Below are 20,133 nucleotides of genomic sequence, written 5' to 3' on the forward strand. Positions count from 1 at the left end.
TTATATAAATGTGCCATGGCAATGAAGGCTTGTTTGTTCTCTTGGTTTTTACGCAGGATTCTTTGACTGGTCCGGCACATAAAAACAAGCAGATTAAACAGGGAAACATAATTCCAAAATTTACTACAGTGGAGCCCCCAATAGACTTAATCCAAGTCATGGGGTTTAGTCCAGAAAGAATTTCTGCCACCTGATCTAATGACTCAGCTCCAGGCACAATGGATAAATGAGCTTGAGAGGTTTCAAAAATTTGTTTCTTTAATCTGGTTATGTCCAAGGATAAATTATCTTCCCTACCCAGAAGATGTCCTTTGACCATTTCCCATGCATGATCAGTCTCATTGTAGGAATATGGTGTGATACAGAAATCAGAAGTATTCCAATCTCTCTGCATTTGCATGCGATGTTTGAGACTCACTACCCAATCTCCAAGCCAAATGACAGACTGTCTTAAATCATTAATTTGATTAGCTAATTTTTGATCAATGCCTTGTTGAGAATTCCACATTTGGGTGGAATTGGCTTGGCAATCATTAAAAAAATCAGCTGTTTGAATAGATTGATGTAACACCATTCCAGCAGTGGTGGCCCGTGCAGTGACTGAAATTAGGCCCACGATCACAGTGATTAAAGTGAAAACAAATCTCTTAGATCTTTTGAGAATTCTGTGTAACACTTCATTAATTAAATGTACTGAGGGGGAAGATTCCCAAGGTCTGGGCAAAGTAAACGGTATCCAGATTCCTTCTCAAGCTTGAACCAACATTACACTTTTTCTGGAGTCAAAATGGGAGTTAACATAAGTGTATAAATGACAATTAATGCATTGGACAGTTTGATTTCCAAATTTTGATATTTCCCACTAACAGCATGTAAGGAGGCTTAACACAACTCTGTATAGGGATAGTAAGGTTGGAGGTAAACAAAGCAGAATGTCTGAATCTACGTTGATACTGAGGGAGAGGGGCAGCAGTGGCAATGCCTAATATTCTGCGCCATAAAGAAGCAATCCAAGATGCCCAGGGATGCCAAAGAAGTAGAGCGGCATACCTGGGTCAAGAAGAATTATCATAATGCCAGTTGGAGTCCCATAAAGGAGGATTGGCATCAAAAAGAGGAAAAGCATTGAAAGGTGATTTATCATGGGGTTCAGAATCATGGACGCAAGGGGCAGTAACAGGACAACAGACAGAAAAGTTTCCCCTTCCCATACTTGCAATCCAGACATGGCAATAGCCAATTTCCAAAGTTCTGGGTGTTCTGGGCTCAGAATGGGGAATATCATACGAGGCCTCGGGGAAGTAATGCCCTTATCTTCCCATGTTAAGGGAAAGAATGAGGTGAACCTCCTATGCTAAGTAGGATGATAATCCTTGTCCTCCCAATTGTCCTCCCAGGCATTCCCTTCTGCCAGAGGAGCAATTGTTTTTTAAATAGCCGTTTGGTGCCCAGTCTATTACTAAACAATATGAGTCATTTTTTAATACTACTACATGTGAGTTAACACAATCTTCCCAAATTAAAGTTTTAGATGGGTCCTCAAAATTTTTAGGACATGGTTTTCCAGCAGGTTTATATTGAAAGTATGAGGTATCTCCTATTACTCCCTGTTTCATTTGTCTTAAAGGAGAAAGGGAGAGGTCAGAGACCAAATGTCCCAGTTCCTCTGTAGCTAATCTTTCCTGAAGATAAGCAGCCCAGACTTGAGTTTCTAGATGGATACAACCAGGTGCATGTCCAAGGCACAGAGGGGAGTATTTGTAACCCATAGTAACATTAAATGCAGTGCAGCCTTCTCCTGGCTGAGTGGGGCAATGGTCATCTGTAGCTCCAGGCATCCACACACTATCGTTAGCATAGATTTCCGCAGAAGCATCTGTCCAGGTGAGAGGTTGAATAAGTGGAGGAAAAGGTACAGAAGCCCAATAAGAATAATTTTGTGTAGCAGGTAAATCAGTGTGAGGGGAAACTGGTGAGACAGAAAGTATAAGGAAGAGAACCATTAAATGAAACCTACTGTAAGCGAGATCCAGTGCTGAAGGAGGAAGAGAAGAACAAAGGGATGTTATTTTCAGGCTAATAGAAATGGTGAGATTTTTAGGTTTAGAAGTGGAATTTTTTAGAGGGGTCTCCATTATCATTAGGGAGGAATGAACCAGACCCATTTTGATTTGGCCTGCCAGTTTTTGAGGAGTCGGCACAGATCTCACCATGTATGAGGGTAGTCTCTGACTTGGATGTCTTTTCCCTGTGGTTTTCATTGTCAGTATTCACATGAAGTTTAAGTCTCCTAGTGGGCACCCAGACAGGGGATTGATGATCTCCTGGTGAAACACAAGCATATCCTCTTCCCTGTGTTATAATTGTTCCAAGTTCCCAGGTATTGGTTTGGGAGTTTTTCTGTAACACTGGCTTGCCTTCATTTAAGGAGAATTTTTTGCCTGTATAATGGTGTTCAGCTGCAATCAGAGTATTGTCTTTAGGAACATTTAGAAAGTTTAAAGTAAACACTGCTAAATGTAATTGGGAGTGGGGAGTGGTCAAATTATGCTTTTGCTGTTCAGACTGTTTGGACAATTGAGTTTTTAAGGTGCGATTTGCTCATTCTACCACAGCCTGTCCCTGAAGATTGTAAGGGATTCTGGTGATAAGGGAAATTCCCCATTGTTGCATAAATAAATCTAAAGCCTTACTAACATATCCAGGGGCGTTGTCTTTCTTTATTTGATATGGAAGCCCAATAACTGCAAAGCAAGAATACAGGTTTTTTTTTTTAACATGGGCCATGCCTTCCCCTGTTTGGCAAGTAGCCCAGATAAAACCTGAGAAAGTGTCTACAGAAACATGTACATATGAAAGTCTGCCAAAGGAGCTAACATGAGTCACAATTTGCCATAAATCATTAGGAGTTAGGCCTTTGGGATTAACACCAGGTTCTTGATTTGGAAGTACAAAAACTTGGCACTGAGGGCAACGGTGGACGATAAGCTTAGCCTCCTTCCAGGTGATAGCAAATTTTTATTTTAATCCAGCAGCATTGACATGAGTGAGATTATGGAACTCCTGAGCTTCTTGGGTTGCAAAAGAGACCAAATAGTTGACCTTGTGGTTACCAACAGACATAGGTCTCGGTAAAGTGGTATGAGATCTAATATGTGTAATATAGAGAGGGTGTCTACGTTGGCGAACCGCCTGTTGTAACTTTGAAAATAAAGAAGCCAATTCAGAATTATCAATATGTTTGATAGTAGCAGTTTCTATATTTTCAGTGGCATGTACAACATAAGCAGAATCAGAGACAATATTTAAAGGTTTGGGGAAATCCTGTAAGGCAATAATTACGGCAATTAACTCTGCCTTTTGAGCAGAGGTATAAGGGGTAGAAATAAGCTTGTCTGTAGGACCCACACAACCAGCATTTCCGTTACTCAAGCCATCAGTGAACACTGTAACGGCCTCAGGAATGGGCTGATCTGTGGTCAGTCGAGGGACCACCCAAAAAATCATTTTTATAAAATCAAACAATTTGTTTTTTGGATAATGATGGTCAATAACACCGATAAAATCAGCCAAGTGAATTTGCCACAGTATGGAATGTTGAAAAGTGGCCTGGACTTCAAGCCGATTTAAAGGAACCACAATTAAATTCGGATCGAATCTGGAAATTTTAAGTATTCTACACTGAGCTTGTCCAATTAGGGTGGCCATTTGGTCCAGATAAACAGATAAAGTTTTTGACACAGAATGAGGAAGAAAACAGCAGTCCACTAAATCATTATGTTGAACTATTAGTCCAGTAGGGGAGTGCAATGAAGCAAAAACCAGAAGCTGAAAAGGCTGGGATGGCTGTACCCTAGACAACTGGGCAGTTTGGATTCTTTCCTCTATGAATTCCAGTTCTAGTGAAGCCTCAGGGGTCAAAGTCCTGGGATTGTGGAGATTGGAATCTCCCCGCAGCATAGAAAACAACTTAGATAGCACATAGGTTGGAATGCCTAAAGTAGGTCTTAAATAATTAATGTTACCTAAAAGTTTTTGGAAATCGTTTAAGGTTTTCAAAGAATCTCTCCTAACCTGAACCTTTTGGGGTTGAATATATTGTTTATCAACCACCATTCCTAAATATTGAACAGGAGTGGTCCGTTCAATTTTATCCTGAGCGATGTGTAATCCAGCCTCTTACACGATGGCTCAAAAATTGATAACAGTCAATTGATTCTTTATCAGTGGGGGCAGCAATTAAAATATCATCAATATAATGAAGAATATAGGCCTGGGGAAATTGAGCTCAAACTGGTGAAAGCACCTGTCCAACATAAAGTTGGCAGATGGTAGGGCTATATAGCATTCCCTGAGGAAGTACTTTCCTCTGATAATGAGCTGCAGGCTCCTGATTATTGATAGATGGTACAGTAAAGGCAAATTTTTCACAATCCGATTTATGTAAAGCAATATGAACAAAACAATCTTTAAGATCAATGACTATGAGAGGCCAATTCTTAGGTATTCAAGCAGGGCAGGCATGCCAGTTTTGATGGCTCCCATAGGTTTGATTACCGCATTAATGGCCCTTCAATCAGTTACCATCCACCACTTGCCTGATTTCTCTTTTTACTAGAAACACAGGAGAATTCCAGGGGAAAAGAGAAGTTTCCACATTTCCAAGTTGTAACTGTTCAGAAACCAATCGAGTTAAAGCCTCCAGTTTTTCTTTAGAGAGCGGCCACTGGTCAATCCAAACAGGTGTTTCCGATTTCCATTGTAAAGGAATAGGATTAGGAGGCGTGGCCGTGGCCACCATTAAAGAGGATAACCTAAACCAGCCCTGTCTTCTTTTACAGTAACTGAGAGAGGTTTAGTAATTCCGTTACGTTTTGGACCGAGACTGAATCCGGGAACAAACCCCATGTTTTCCATTATATGTTGACTGGGAGCACTATAAGAGTTATGTGGAATATTAATTTCAGCCCCCCATTGTGCCAGCACGTCTCTATCCCAAAGATTAATGAGGATTGGCGTGATATAAGGCTGAATTGCACCCTTTTGACCATCAGGGTCAGTGCAAGGTAAGATAAATGTGCTCTGGTGAACTTCATCAGCTTTTCCAACACCTTCTAGTCCCATGTTAGCAGGCTGTTTAAGCCGGAAGGAAGGCCATAAATTAGAGGAAATAATAGAAACATCAGCACCAGTGTCTACTAGGCCCTCAAACTTTTTTCCTTGAATGTATATGGTGCAAGTAGGCCATTGTTTGGAAATTACATTAATCCAATAAGCGGCCTTTTCACAACCAGAGCCCATCCCAGGGCCCGTGTCTCCTTTGTTTAAAACAACATTAGGTAGTAAAAGTAATTGAGCAATTGACTCACCAGCTGAAATGGAAACAGGAACCTTGGCAGACACGATGAGTTTAATCTCATCAGAGGAATCAGAATTCATGAGACTAGTATGAATGCTGATTCCTTTAGCAGAGGTGGATGCCCTACCTAACAGCAGGCCCACCAAACCTTGAGATAAAGGGCCAGTGACCCCGTGGGGACAATTAAAGGCAAAGAATTAGGTAGTAAATTTAGAGGAATGGTACTACAGAGATCGACCACCCTACCCCTACTGTGGAGGTGGACTAGCATTGTACTGAGACAGAAGAGGCTGGGACCCATCTGAATTAGCTGTAGGTAAATTTGTTTGTGCTGGGGGCTGCGTTGGGACCGCTTGAAGGGGAAACGCAACATTGGTCTGAGTCTGAGGTGTCCCATTTGATATTGGGGCCTGGGACTGGCCCTGCTTCCCATTTCCATGGTTCTGTGGCAAGGGATTTCCATCTATGTCATACTTAGAGCAGCAAGTACTTGCCCAATGTTTACCTTTGCAACAAGGTGGGCAAACAGTAGCAGCAGCATTTGGCCGTGTTTGTTGAGCTGGCTCCAAAGTTAAAAACTTTGAAGTTTTTAACAGAATAGCTTTGTAGGTCTCTGATCCAATGCCTTCACAAGCTTTAATATATGCAGGGAACACCTTGTGATCAGGTAAATTTTGTTGTTGGATGGAATGCATGGCCATTTTACACTCATGGTTCACATTCTCAAAAGCTAACATATGAAGGAGAATACCTTGAGCACACTCATCAGAGACAGATTTTTCAACAACATCTTGTAATTTAGCCCAAAAAATCAGGATATAATTCACTGTGACCCTGTTTAACAGTAATAAAAGAAACAAGAGCTTGGCCTGGGGTGCATAATTTATCCCAAGCTCTCATACACACCTTTGTTACTTGTTCCATGGTGACAGCATCAAAGCCTAATTGGGCAGAAGTATCAGAGTAATTATCAAAGCCTGTGAGCTGAGCCTTGGTAATTAGAATGCCATCAGCCCAATTTATCTGAGCCTGCAGATGGGCCTCCTCTGACCACCAGGTACAGAATTGTAAATGCAGAGACAGGGTTAGAACAGCTTTTGCCCAAAGGTCCCAGTCTAGAGGAAGCAAAATGACATCAGTACAAAGAGTCTATAATACCATTTTAACATATGAAGAAGTAGGACCATACTGGGTACAAGCATCCTTGAATTCTTTTAAAAAGGTACAATTGAGCAGCACATATTGATGTACTTGTAGGCCGTGAGCATCAGGAGGTTCCAGCACGACTGTATAAGCCTGCACATTTAATCCACTTGTTTCTTCGTTTTGGCGAAATAAGCATTGAATGGAAGTTTCAAGAGCAGGCACATGAGATGGAGTTGGCATAGAAGTGACAGGAAAAGCATGTGTAGATAAGGGAAACTGAGGTTGAGGAGGTTGGACAGGTATGAGAGTGTGAGAAAGGGGCATTGGAGGAGCAGAAGAGGCAGAAGTATACTAGTGATTACTGGCGTCCATGTGAGAAGAAGGGTACAGAGAAGAAGATTGAGTGGATGGCAAAGTGACCAGTTGAGGGACCGAAATGACAGGAGGGTGAGGGGCTGCGATGGATGGGGGAGGGCCTGCAGAATTACAGGTAAATTGTAGTTTGGTCCTGGAGCCATTAGGCGACTCCAGAGGCAAATGCTGCAAAGGTTTGAAGAGGGAAGAATTAGCATATATATGGTCCCTGACTGTCCAAATCGGGGCCATGGGAGTTTCAAGTACCGGCTCTTCGTGAAAATAAATAAGATCATCAGGGGGTGACATTAAGACAAAGTCACTGGAGTTAGATATTCAATTCTCAACATTATCAGGTGGGGGAGGAGTAGGTGAAGGGAGAGGCTGAGCAGACAATGAAGGCTGTGTGGGAGAGGTAAGCTGAGGAAGAAGTAGAGGGTCGCCAGATTCAGAAAGCTGTGGTAACTGCAGGGGATCACGGGATTGTTATGTCATTAGGATGGCACATACCAATGTCCAGTCACCCCAAACAGTGATGGGAACATAATTTCCTGTTGGGACCAGTTCCCGGAATGTTGCACCAACACGATCCCATAGTTCCACATCTAGCATTCCCTTTTCAGGAAACCAAGGACAGTGTTCTTCCACTGCCCTGAATAGGGTGACCATATTTTCCATTGGTACGTGACCACCTCCCGGTTTCAACAGGAGTTTAATATAGCAGAGATAAGCATAATGTTTAGACTCCATGTGACCCATAGTTACCCTGGAGAATACACAGACAACTCACCAATCGTCAGGGAGCCAAACAAGCGTTTCTGTGGACCGAACCAATGAACGTTTCTCCACACCTACCAAAGGGAATCGGGTTCCCACATGCACTTAGGAAAAATTAAAACCACATTGGAGCACCAGATATCAAGGGAACCTGCCCCAATATTTCAATGTAGGTTCTTTCTATTTTCCATAAGTGTCGGTTGGTTTGAGAAATAAAGAGAAAGAGTACAAAGAGAGGAATTTTACAGCTGGGCCGCTGGGGGTGAAATCACAAGTCGGTAGGTCCATGATGCCCACCTGAGCCACAAAACCAGCAAGTTTTCATTAAGGATTTCAAAAGGGGAGGGGGTGTACAAACAGGGAGTAGATCACAAAGATCACAGGTCTCAGGGCAAAAAAGGAGAACAAAGATCACATGCTTCTGAGGAAACAAGGCAAGGACAAAAGCAAAGATCACAAGGCAAAGGGCAAAATTAGAATTACTGATGAGGGTCTATGTTCAGCTGTGCATGTATTGTCTTGATAAACATCTTAAACAACAGAAAACAGGATTCGAGAACAGAGAACTGGTCTGACCTCAAATTTACCAGGGCAGAATTTTTCCCCAACCTAGTAAGCCTGAGAGTATTGCAGGAGACCAGGGAGTATTTCAGTCCTTATCTCAACTGCATAGGACAGACACTCCCAGAGCGGCCATTTATAGACCTCCCCCCCAAGGAATGCAACTCTTTTCCCAGAGTATTAATTATCAATATTCCTTGCTAGGAAAAGAATTTAGTGATATCTTCCCTACTTGCACGTCCATTTATAGGCTCTTTGCAAGAAGAAAAATATGGCTCTATTTTGCCCGACCCTACAGGCAGTCAGACTTTATAGTTGTCTTCCCTTGTTCCCTGAAAATCACTGTTATTCTGTTCTTTTTCAAGGTGCACTGATTTCATATTGTTCAAGCACACGTTTTACAATCAATTTGTATAGTTAACACAATAATGGTCCTGAGGTGACGTACATCCTCAGCTTACAATAGCAGGATTAAGAGGTTAAAGTAAGACAGGTATAAGAAATTATAAAAGTATTAATTTTGGGAACTGGTAAATGTCCATATTAAAATGAAATCTTCAAAATTTATGTTCAGAGATTGCAGTAAAGACATGCATAAGAAATTGTAAGAGTATTATTAGGGAAATGATAAATGTCCATGAAATCTTCACAATTTATGTTCCTCTGCCACGGCTCAAGCCGGTGCCTCCGTTTGATGTCCCTGACTTCCTGCAATGTGAGAGATTTAAAGTAGGAATAGTAGGACTTAATCTCATTGAAACTTTTGCTCCCTCCTTTCAAGCAAAAGCATTTCTGAAGGTAGAAAACAGTAAGAGATAACCTTTAACTGCCCTTTTCAAAATGTATCAGTCTTAAATACTAATATTAATCATTGGAAAATCTGATTTGCACATATTCTGTAAATCTAAGTGTTGACTAAAATGAGCCATACCCGTTCATCTCAATCATTAGTTTCCTTTACCTTCACATTTTAAAAAATCAAAGTAAGAAATAATTTGTTTAAAGAAAACATGTTGTTCAGTGCTCTTTCCCCATGGTACTTTTAGGAATTAAAATGTATTTAAGTGCCACTTAGATGCCTAGAACTGCCCTAGACCTGCTGTGTACACCATATTCTACTTAATGTAAGACCTCATGGATTGTGTGATACCCTACTATTTTCTATATTAGTAAGATGATTTTTTAAATGCTACCAATTATAGTTATAGAAAGTTATGAATTATAAATGCCATTCCAATATCAGATACACTAAAATGTGACCTAACCTTTAAATCATCCTGCAGAAAAGCAATAATTGTATCATTTCACTTAACTAAAATGTTTTTGTTAAGTAATAGTAATAGTAATAATTATAACATCTGGCTGGGTGCACGGCTCACACGTGTCCTTCCAGAACTTTGGAAGGCTGAGGTGGTAAGTTCCCATAATGCCAGGAGTTTGAGACCAGCCTGGGCAGCAAAGTAACATTCCTGCTCTACAAAACTTTTTTTAAATTAGCTGATCATGCTGGTGCGCTCCTGTGGTCCCAGCTACTCAGGAGGCTGGGGCAGGAGGATTGCTTAAGCCTATGAGTTCCAGGCTTCAGTGAGGTATAAATACACCATTGCACTCCAGCCTGGGCAACAGAGCAAGACTCTGTCTCAACAAACAAAAATCTAACAGTTATTGAGTTGTTTGTTCTGGAAATGGTTCTAAATGCTTTACATAGATTCTCATTTAAGCATCATAATGGTGTCCTGTGAGCTAGCTGCCGTTGTCATCTTTATTTTGTTAATGAGGAAACTGAGGCACAGAAAGTCTAAGCAATAGCTGGTATGTGACTGAGTTCAAAGTAGAACTCAAGCCATAGTTGAACTGAATCTAGACACCAAGCTTATTCTATCCAAATAGGCTGCTGTTTCATTAAGGTAGGGAGCAGTAAGAGCTAATAAATATTGTATTTTCTTCAAAAGAAAATTATTTGTTTTGAAGACAGAGGAATAACATGCTATTCAATGTTTACAATTACATGAACCAGGGTAGGTTTTGAGATACTGCACTGCAATTTCCTGAAATCTCCTATCACTCTCATAGGACTGTTCTACATTTTGCATGTGTCCATGGCCATATAGAAGTGGTTACTCTCTTGCTGAGGAGAAGATGCCAGATCGACATCTATGACAGACTTAACAGGACACCTTTAATGAAGGTATATAGTAGCCAACTCTTTCAGCATGAAATGGATTTGATTTAAATACTTAGAGTTAAAATGAATTTATCTCATTTAAATATAACTAGTTGGTGAAACCTGTGGAATATGTATTTTGAATTCTTAGAATTTATAGTCTAATTTTTTATCTAACACCAATAGGCTGTACATTGCCAGGAAGAGGCTTGTGCCATTATTCTCCTGGAACGTGGCGCCAATCCAAACATTAAGGATATCTACGGCAACACTGCTCTCCATTATGCTGTGTATAATAAGGGGACTTCACTGGCAGAGAAACTGCTTTCCCACCATGCAAATATTGAAGCACTAAATGAGGTATAGATCAATCAACTTTCTTTTCAAAATGTTTAACATTGACATAGTTAAGAGTCAGTTTTTCATATTTGGAACTCAAGTGTTCCTGAATGAAAACATTTTGAAATAACTTAATTGTCTAAAATTTTACTTTAAATATTGATACTTTTAAAGAAGCATTAGAGGGCACAGCTATTTTAATGCACTTATGGGAAATATTTATGAATTTGTTAAGGTAAAACTTCTCTTCAAGTATTTGTTTCCTACCCGAGGTGTATTTTTTTTCTAATTAGTATTAAAAAATCACAGGAAAAAAATTACTCTGGAAAGAGGCCTTATCTTAAAACTCAAAACTAAAGCAACTTACAATAAATGGAAGTCTTGCTGCTGCTAACAGTTTTCTAAAAAAAAAAAAAAAAAAAAAAACCTTGATGTATCTTTCATTGGCAAGGTTTAGGAGGGAAAAATTAGAAGGGGAAAGGAGAGTAATCGAAAACATGCAGGTTACTTGGAAATTAGGTAATGAGGGAAAATGCCAAGAAGAGGTTTTGTTTTTTAGTTTGTTGTTTTTCCAGTTTATGTATTGAGACAACATGCTCTTCAGCTTTGGGGTAATCATTTTTGGTTTGGTAAAAAGAGAGATTGAAACTTGCATGAAGATTAATTCTTAGAGGACTCTGAGGAAACCAGATTGGCAGTGAGTAGATGGTGATGAAGTGAGAAACACTTCAGCAAAGGCTGGAACAAGTTAGTAACTAACTTATTACCCATCCTGGCAAAAACAGCCACTTAGATAAGAGTCTAAACTCTCCTTTTAAATCTAGAATGTCTTGGTGGGAAGGTGGGAGATAAGGAGCTTATAAATAGCAAAATCAACTGGGATTCTGAGTTTACTTGTCCCTGTTATACCCACACCCAGGAAAATTAACTGTAGTTTTCATAAATAACTATCTCGTACTCTTCTCTTTCTGGCCACATCCCAACCTGATAAAGGATACTGGCCATGTGGGTGAGAGATGAAATTGAAGTGATTGTCTGCTGCAGTAATTCTCAGCTAGAATTGTGCATTACAGTGACCTGGGGAAATTTTGTTAAAAGTCTACCTGTGTAGGCTTTCCCCCTGAGGATTTTGATGTAATAGATATAATAAGTTCTGAACATGTACAGTTAAAAATATTTGTCTGAAGCTATGCACGGTGGCATGTTCCAGTAGTCCCAGCTACTCAGGGGGCTGACGTGGGAAGATTGCTTGAGTCTAGGAGTTTGAGTTCAGCCTGAGAAACATAGTAAGACTCTTGTCTCTTACAACAGCAAGAGAAAAAAAAAATACCTCAGCGTTCAAATACACTCCTGATTAAGAAGCAAAGAATAGATAAGTGCAGTATATAAATTCCCGTATCTCAAAGACATAAGAAATCTCTAAAAGAGTTGGCATTTGATAGGTGCTACTTTCTTCAAAGGTCTCCTTTCCAATAACATTAGCCTGACTTATCTGTCTTTCTCTACGTTTGTGACTGGGAAGTGAAAGGAAATATCATTGGCAACAGCTCTCAGCTTACAGAATAACACTCTTTCCTTCCCACCATGAATCATTCACTGCCATTCAGAGAGTCTTCAGCAATTTGCTTGTGGGTAATCTTTCAATAAGTAGAGGCTGACCCTTTCACAATTTCATGTTCCTCTGTCACCATTCTAGTGATTATGTGTCAACAAATGTTCATTACAAGTGAGATTTTTCTCAATTAGATTAGTAGCAAATCCTGAACCCTTTTTTTTTTTTTTCAGTTGAAGTTGTGTTAGGGACTATCTCAGTGTGTCTCTTGTTTATAGAGCTTTGGCATAATCAGGATGTCAGTTTTAAACACTGAAATCCTTGAAGTCAGTGAGAATACAATAGGAATTCTTTTAATAATTCAGTTTTCGCATTCCTATGAACTAATTATCTATTTGGTTAGCAATCTGGGAAAATGATATACACATAGATTGAAAAATGAATAAATGTTGGGAAAATTCTTGAGGTGGGTATTATGAGTCTTAACAGCAATTTTTATTATGTATATGTCAGGGCCTGAGTTTTTTTATTAAACATATGATACTAGAGAAAGAAAACGTTCCACTTGCAAATACTTGGTTTATACACAATCATTTAGTAACACATTCATAGCAAATATAAAAACACAAGGGCTAGAGTCTAAATGTGGCACACAGATTTTTTCTTTGCCTTTTTAAATTGAGTCAACATGTTAAATTTAGTAGACTCATGCAGAAATATGGACCTCGGGCTTAAGAATCAAATCTGGTGTCCCCTGAACTGCATCACTGCTTGGTCTGCTGTGCAGACGTTGTCCTGTGTAGGAGGCACATATTCTCCAGTTTCCTACTGTGCCCACCTGAGTACTTCACTTACTTAGGTAACTCCTTCATCTTTATAAGTATTTGAGTTTACAATTCTTTTTTTATAGTATATTTCCATAACGATTTCGAGGTTTTCAAAACAGCATATATTGGTTCATAATATATAGTCTATAGTTTATATAAATCCCTCAATTATAGACTTGAATTTTAGAATTCAGAAGTTTTTTTTAACTCTTTTTAAATATATATACCACAAATAGTCATCTGCTCATGAGAATGCCTAGAAGCCTTTTTAGGTCATTCCTGCTGAGAAGTGGATAGATTATAAATATTGCAGACATTATATCTTTCTTCTCAGCAATGTCCCTTAAAAATGCAAGTGACTTATTGGCTTTTATTATGCTCGAAATAAGCCCTATACATCAGTATTAGAACTTTTATTGATAAGCCATTGTATTTTTATTTCTGACTTATATTTTGCCTAAAGTAAAAAAAAAAAAAAAAAGTTAAATAGCAATTTAAATGGAAACCAATACAAATGGATTTAAAAAGTAAAGCTGCATTAGCATCCCAGGATTATCATTATAATTGAGAATAGAATTTCTTACTGACCTTTGCTTTTTAATATTTATTTTCAAAAAGTTTTAACTGGTCTTTCTTACATAGAACATACTGAGCTTTCTAATAGTTAAGATAAAAATTTATCCTCTTGTATTAGGAAAAATCCCATGGACTATTTAATGATAAGGAAAATAAGTGCATTTGAAGGCAATCTCTCTTAATTCAGAGCTCATTTCCTTGGTGATCCCTTTGGATGAGGAGTGCCTGATATTGGCATCCTGACACCATTGATAGAACTAAGTCAAGCAAGTTTGTGCCACCCAGAGGAAATCTCCAATTGTATTGGGAAGCTCTGGCAACTGTATCCCTGCAATTTTAGTTCCTAAAATGTTAATGTTTGCCATAAAAAATATTGTCAAGTTGAGATTAGGCAAAGTTCAAGGGATTTCTAGATTGTTGGCCATATAATACAGTTTTGTAATACTTCTCAAAAGCAGATGATCATGGAATCTTTTTGTTAGGGTACAGTTCTTCTGGTAAAACAAATATTCTTTAGAATATAGCTTAAGAAATACTGCTCTAGAGATAATAATTTAGATCATTAATTTATTTTAAAAACTTAAAGTATTTGTTACTATATCTTAGGTTTTAGGGTTATAGAGAAAAAAGATACAGCCCTTGCCCTCAAGAAGCTCTTGGTTTCAGTGGGAAACAATGAAATAATTACAATGTACTGTGCTAAATGCTGAGATAGAAGCAAGGGTTTTAGGGGCTGGTAAATAAAGTGAGTTTTAGAGGTGACTGAAGTTAGCCTGGGGAGGCAGAGGAGAGGTGTTTGCAAGGCAGTGTGTGGGAAATCACAGAGGAGTGAAAAGGAAAGGACTGCTTTGCATTTGCTTTCTTTATTGCATGTTTAAGTTCATAGCATCTTATAGAAGATTTTTAGTTCAGTTGAGATATACATAATTTTGTGAAATATAAGTTGTTTTTGCTTTCTTACAGGAAGGAAACACTCCACTTTTGTTTGCTATAAATTCTAGGAGACAGCAAATGGTGGAATTTTTATTGAAGAACCAGGCAAATATACATGCTGTTGACAATTACAGAAGGTGCAATCGTTTTTGGGTTTTTTGCTTGTTTTTTTGTTTGTTTGTTTATTTCCTAAAAACCTGAGTGTTCTAGAGTGGTAACAGTCACGCAAGTCAGAAATGTTAATAAGTTTAGCTTATAATTATTGGCGTATAGTAAATAATTAGTTAGGTAGAAAAGCAGTTATTTGGACTGAGCAACGTAAAAAAAGACAATGTAGTAGGATTCATCTTCTCTTGTAGACTGTTATTTGTAATCTGATGTTTTTAGTTCTGTAATCTTATATTAGCTAAAGGGGTTTTGTATTTTATTAATTTTATAAAGTGTACACTTTAACTTTCAGTTTACAACTACTACCATTGTTGTTGTTGTTGTTGTTGTTGTTGTTGTTGCTGTTGTTTTCAGCCTGCAGATAGCTCTTACTTATTTGACCCCTAGCTGACTTTGAATTACAATATATCAGACTAGAAAAGCAATGGGGAAATCTTCATCTAAATCTTTCCCTACTTTAGATAAGTGACCTCAGCACAGTTTCTTGGCCATCAAAGGACTATAAATTAGTAACTTGTATTATGTCATACCTCAATGGGACAAGAAGCTTCCTTGTTGTCCCTGCCTTTTAGCCTTGGTGGTAATTTACCAAGATGAACACTTGAGCACCCAAGATGCTTATACACATAAGCTAGTACATGTAAATGGTTATTATGTCTATCCTGACAGGCAAGATATGAAATTGGTAAAGTGTATCCAATTTGCTAATTAAATATCTTTATTAAAGTTCTTGAGTGCTATTATTTCTTTATATTAGAACAGCCCTCATGCTTGCTGTGCAGCATAACTCGTCAAGTATCGTCAGCCTCCTCCTTCAACAAAATGTAAATATCTTTTCTCAAGACATGTTTGGCCAAACTGCCGAGGATTATGCTGTTTGTTGTGATTTGAGGAGGTACGTGCTTATATGAAAAGACTGGTTAACACTAAATTAAGGCTTAAAATAATTACAAATATTGCATCTTATACATTAGGTGACAGTTCATAGTTTGGTTGAGGTAGTTTGGAATGGCCACTAGTTAGTCCACTTTTTAGCCAGAAATCAAACAGAAAGCTAGACTAGTTAGAAGTAGCAATGAGTGCACGATTCTTTCAGGACTTTTAAAGACCTTTATTCCTAGGGATCTCAGTGTTGTTTATTTTATTCCAAGTATACTCCTTATATGTGAGATATAAATAATGTCACGTCTTTTCCTTTTTTAATTTTTTTATTTTATTTTTATTTATTTATTTTTTTTTTTTGGAACAAGGTCTGACTATGTTGCCGATCTTCCCGAGCTCAAGTGATTCTTCTGCCTCGGCCTCACAAACTGCTAGCCACCATGCCTGGACTGACTTTTCTAATTAGTTATTGGGTCTTGAAATGTCCAGTTTAGCAGAGAATCTTGTATTATCCCCTGGGGCTATCTCCTATGCCTTCCTGCTTTGAATTTTTCAAAAAGCTAAGGGGTTCCCTAAGTCCAAGGAAGACAATCTTGCTTTACAAGTCAGAAGAAGGGGGGAAAAGGCTGTTCTAGTCATTCTGTTGTTTCCATTGATTCACTTGCTGTATTGCTGCCATTGTAACTGGTCCTGCAATCTGGTAATGATTTACTTTTGCCACCAGTATGCCCTTACCGATTCAGATCCCTCTCTCTTCATGGTGACTCATACACAGTGTCCACAGCTACAGTGCTTTTTTAGTTCATGTACATAGATAGGCTCAGCCATTGTTCCCAGCACCCTGCTCTGGCAGTGAGGCCTCCTGGCTTTACCCACACACATAGTGAATAAACTGAACTTCCCCCAACACTAAAAACCTCATCTGTAGCCCACCTCTTAGCTAGGCTACAGTGGGTTTTGTTTTTTGTTTTTTGTTTTTTGTTTTGAGACAGAGTCTTGCTCAGTCACCCAGGCTGGAGAGCAGAGTTGTGATCTCGGCTCACTGCAAGCTCCCCATCCTGGGTTCACGCCATTCTCCTGCCTCAGCCTCCTGAGTAACTGGGACTACAGGCACCTGCCACCAAGCGTGGCTAATTTTTTTTGTATTTTTAGTAGAGATGGTGTTTCACCATGCTAGCCAGGATGGTCTCGATCTCCTGACCTCATAATCCACCTGCCTTGGCCTCCCAAAGTGCTGGGATTACAGGCATGAGCCACCGTGCCCGGCCCACAGCTATAGTGTTTTTTAGTTCATGTACATAGGCTCAGCCATTGTTCTCGGCACCCTGCTCTGACAGCAAGTCCTCCTGGCTTTACCCACACACACAGTGAGTAAATTGACATTCTAACTAATACTAAAAACCTTACTTGTAGCCCACCTCCTGACTAGGCTTAGCCTATACCTTCATGGCATGTTATCCTTTGAGACCAATGTCCATCTTTTCTCTAGCAAATATTAGTTGGATTGTACTCAACAGTTAGGGATGTTCAAATAATGTTGCAGGAAGAGAGCCGAGGTCCCTTTGCCTTTTGTTGTCACATCTGTACCTTGAGGCTTTTTTCTGTCCTGTGTAGCAGCTATTGTTAGAAAGTAAAAGGCTCCACATTATCCTTCAATAGAATCGGGGGCACCAACTTGCAGTTGGCCCCACAAATAATGTGTTTCCATAATAATGAAAATCTCTCAGGCTACTCGCCTCTCTACCTCAAGTTTTTAAAATATTTTAAAATTCTACCTCACAGGAAGTCATTCAATAGAATTCTCTGTATCTAAAGTAGGTAATTTGGATTTAACAGAGCTAAGCCTCATCCATGACTCTTGAATATCCATATATAAAACAGGGCTTTATACTTGCTTCAGCAGCACATATTCTAAAATTGGATCAATACAGAACAGATAAGCATGCCTGCTGCCTAAGGATGGCACACAAATTCAGAAAGCATTCCACATGTTGCACAGTCCCCAGAAGGTCATTTGACTATTTGTTAACTAGCTTCAAGGAAACAATGTGAGTCAAACCAAAACAGGAGACACCTGATATGGAAATTGTTATTATGAACATTATAGAAGTATTCATGTAAGGTGATCTGTGAAATGAGAACACAGCTGAGTGGCATATGGGATGTTACATGCAAATATGTTGTTAGTACATAACTTGAAAATGAGGAAACATCAACTTGCATCTCTTTCATGGAACTGAAAAACAATACAAGCAAGGCTTTGTCTTGTGTGTCAGTCGGAGAGGACCCAGAAGATGCAGCCTCTGACACAGACCTGCTGACTCTGAGTTTGAGGAGGGAGGGAAGGAATGTTAGTTGTCCCAGCCAGGTTTTGACATCTATTAGTTTTCTGCCCTTGGTGTGATTGATGAGCTCAGTAATAGGGGACAATTAGGTTATATGTTTTAATGAGATAATAATATATTTATATATAAATTTAGTTACAAGTTATGAACTAGCTAAAATGCTGTGAACTACAAGCCACAATGAATAGAACCAATAAGCAAAATTAGCACTTAATAACATTCTCTGAAAACTATGACATTTAAATATTAGAACCTATGAAAAAACACCCATCAGGTTTTATTTGAGATTCCAAAATTGTTCCAGCAATGCAGCTCAAGAATAAAATTTTCCATTGCTTTATTTCTCTGAACATTTAAACATGTTATCTCATTACATCCTCCTAACAACCTAGTGAAGTCAAGTATTAAAATCTTTGTTTTTTAGAAGAAACCATGGAGCCTAAGAGAAGCAACTGGTCTGAAAACAAAATACCTATTGGTTACAGAGCGAGGACTTACTCTGAGTGCAGGGCAGTTTCCAGGCTGTTAAGCTAACTAAAATTAATTTACTGAGCTATGCTTTTCTCAGTTTATGTGTACTTTCTGTTTTTTCTTCTTTAATTAGAAGCTTAACAAGTTTATAGAGCTTAAAATGTTAAAGTGTATTGGACATTAGAGTTCTGATATTAGCTCTGATATTGTCTGAAATGCTTTAAGAATTTAATATGTTTGGTAATTATTTTTCATATCACTATTAAAATACTAATTTTGTTACATTTATTATGCATAGCATTCAACAACAAATTTTGGAACATAAAAATAAGATGCTTAAAAATCATCTTCGAAATGACAATCAAGGTAAGACTTCTGATAGTAAATTTCTCATGTCTCTTGGTGATCTTACTGATTTTCAGAAAGCAAAATTACAGGCCAGGCATGGTGGCTCACACCTGTAATCCCAGCAGTTTGGGGAGTCAAGGCGGGTGGATCACCTGAGGTCAGGATTTTGAGACCAGCCTGGCTAACATTGTGAAACCCCATCTCTACTAAAAATACAAAAATTAGCTGGGCGTGGTGGCGGGCACCTGTAATCTGAGCTACTTGGGAGGCTGAGGCAGGAGAATCACTTGAACCCGGGAAATTGAGGTTGCAGTGAGCTGAGATCGCACCGCTGCACTCCAGCCTGGATGAAAGAGCAAGGCTGTATCTCCAAAGAAAACAAAAAAAAATAACATTACATATTTTTAATCATAAAAGAGCAGTTTAAAATATATACATTTATATATATAATAATTTTTTAAATTTAATTTCTTTAGTTTAGAATTGAGTTATTTAAAAAGTTAGTTCTAGCTAATTCTCAATCTCAAACAGTATTGTCTGAAAAAAATTCATTTACTTACCTATGATCCCTAAAATTCTACATTATATTTTTGTATTAATATAAGTAAGAAATTAGATTTTTAAGTTAATATGTTGCGATTTCCTCTATAATTACATTGTTACAAATTGGACTTGTTATGCAAATGGATCTTCTATTTAATTTTTATAGTAAATGGTTTATATATAGTAAATAAATGTTAATTACAGTTGATTCTTGAATATTGTGGGGGTTAGGGACTCTGATCCATGTTCAGCTGAAAATCTGAGTATAACTTGGACTCCTTCCAAACTTAATTACTAATAGACTACTGTTGACTGGAAACTTTACTGATAACATAAACAGTTGATGAACACATAATTGGTATGTGTTGCATTGTTATATACTATGCTTTTAGAATAAAGTAAGCAAGAGAAATGAAGCTGTTATAAAGAAAATCATAGAAAAGAAAAATATACTTACTATTCATAAACATAAGTGAATCCTCCCAAAGGTCTTCATCTTTATCATCAGGTTGATTTGGCTGAGGAGGAAGAAAATGGTTGGTTTTGCTCTCTCTGGGTTGCAGAGGCTGAAGAAAAATCTGCATATAAGTAGACCCCTGCAGTTCAAACTCTTGTTGTTCAGGGTCAACTGCGTTACACAGGAATCTGTGTCACTAAGAAAGTAACTGTCTTTAGAACTGGGAATTCAACAATCCCTTTCTGATACCATAAACAAATGGCAATAAGAACCATAAAACTGAGCCATTGTGCACCCATACAAATAGGAGATTATTTCTGAAGATACCTAC

At 38.4% G+C, this 20,133-nt stretch overlaps 2 protein-coding genes and 1 non-coding gene across 3 annotated transcripts in view; all 3 read left to right on the forward strand.

The window, feature by feature from the left end:
• CTSV (cathepsin V) overlaps positions 1-20,133 on the forward strand; it is a 261,994-nt gene that overhangs the window by 112,909 nt on the left and 128,952 nt on the right. The window lies entirely within an intron of this gene.
• LOC126937344 (ankyrin repeat domain-containing protein 18A-like) overlaps positions 1-20,133 on the forward strand; it is a 71,054-nt gene that overhangs the window by 9,610 nt on the left and 41,311 nt on the right. Inside the window, 5 exon segments of the mRNA XM_050760720.1 lie at positions 10,271-10,385; positions 10,548-10,721; positions 14,619-14,725; positions 15,514-15,651; positions 18,753-18,820. Of these exon segments, the coding sequence (XP_050616677.1) occupies positions 10,271-10,385; positions 10,548-10,721; positions 14,619-14,725; positions 15,514-15,651; positions 18,753-18,820 (602 nt within the window).
• Positions 17,530-17,632, forward strand: LOC126938138 (U6 spliceosomal RNA). The gene has a single exon (XR_007719971.1). It is a non-coding gene; the product is annotated as a U6 spliceosomal RNA (small nuclear RNA).

Source organism: Macaca thibetana, chromosome 15, assembly GCF_024542745.1.
Source record: "Macaca thibetana thibetana isolate TM-01 chromosome 15, ASM2454274v1, whole genome shotgun sequence".
Classification (NCBI taxonomy): Eukaryota; Metazoa; Chordata; class Mammalia; order Primates; family Cercopithecidae; genus Macaca; species Macaca thibetana.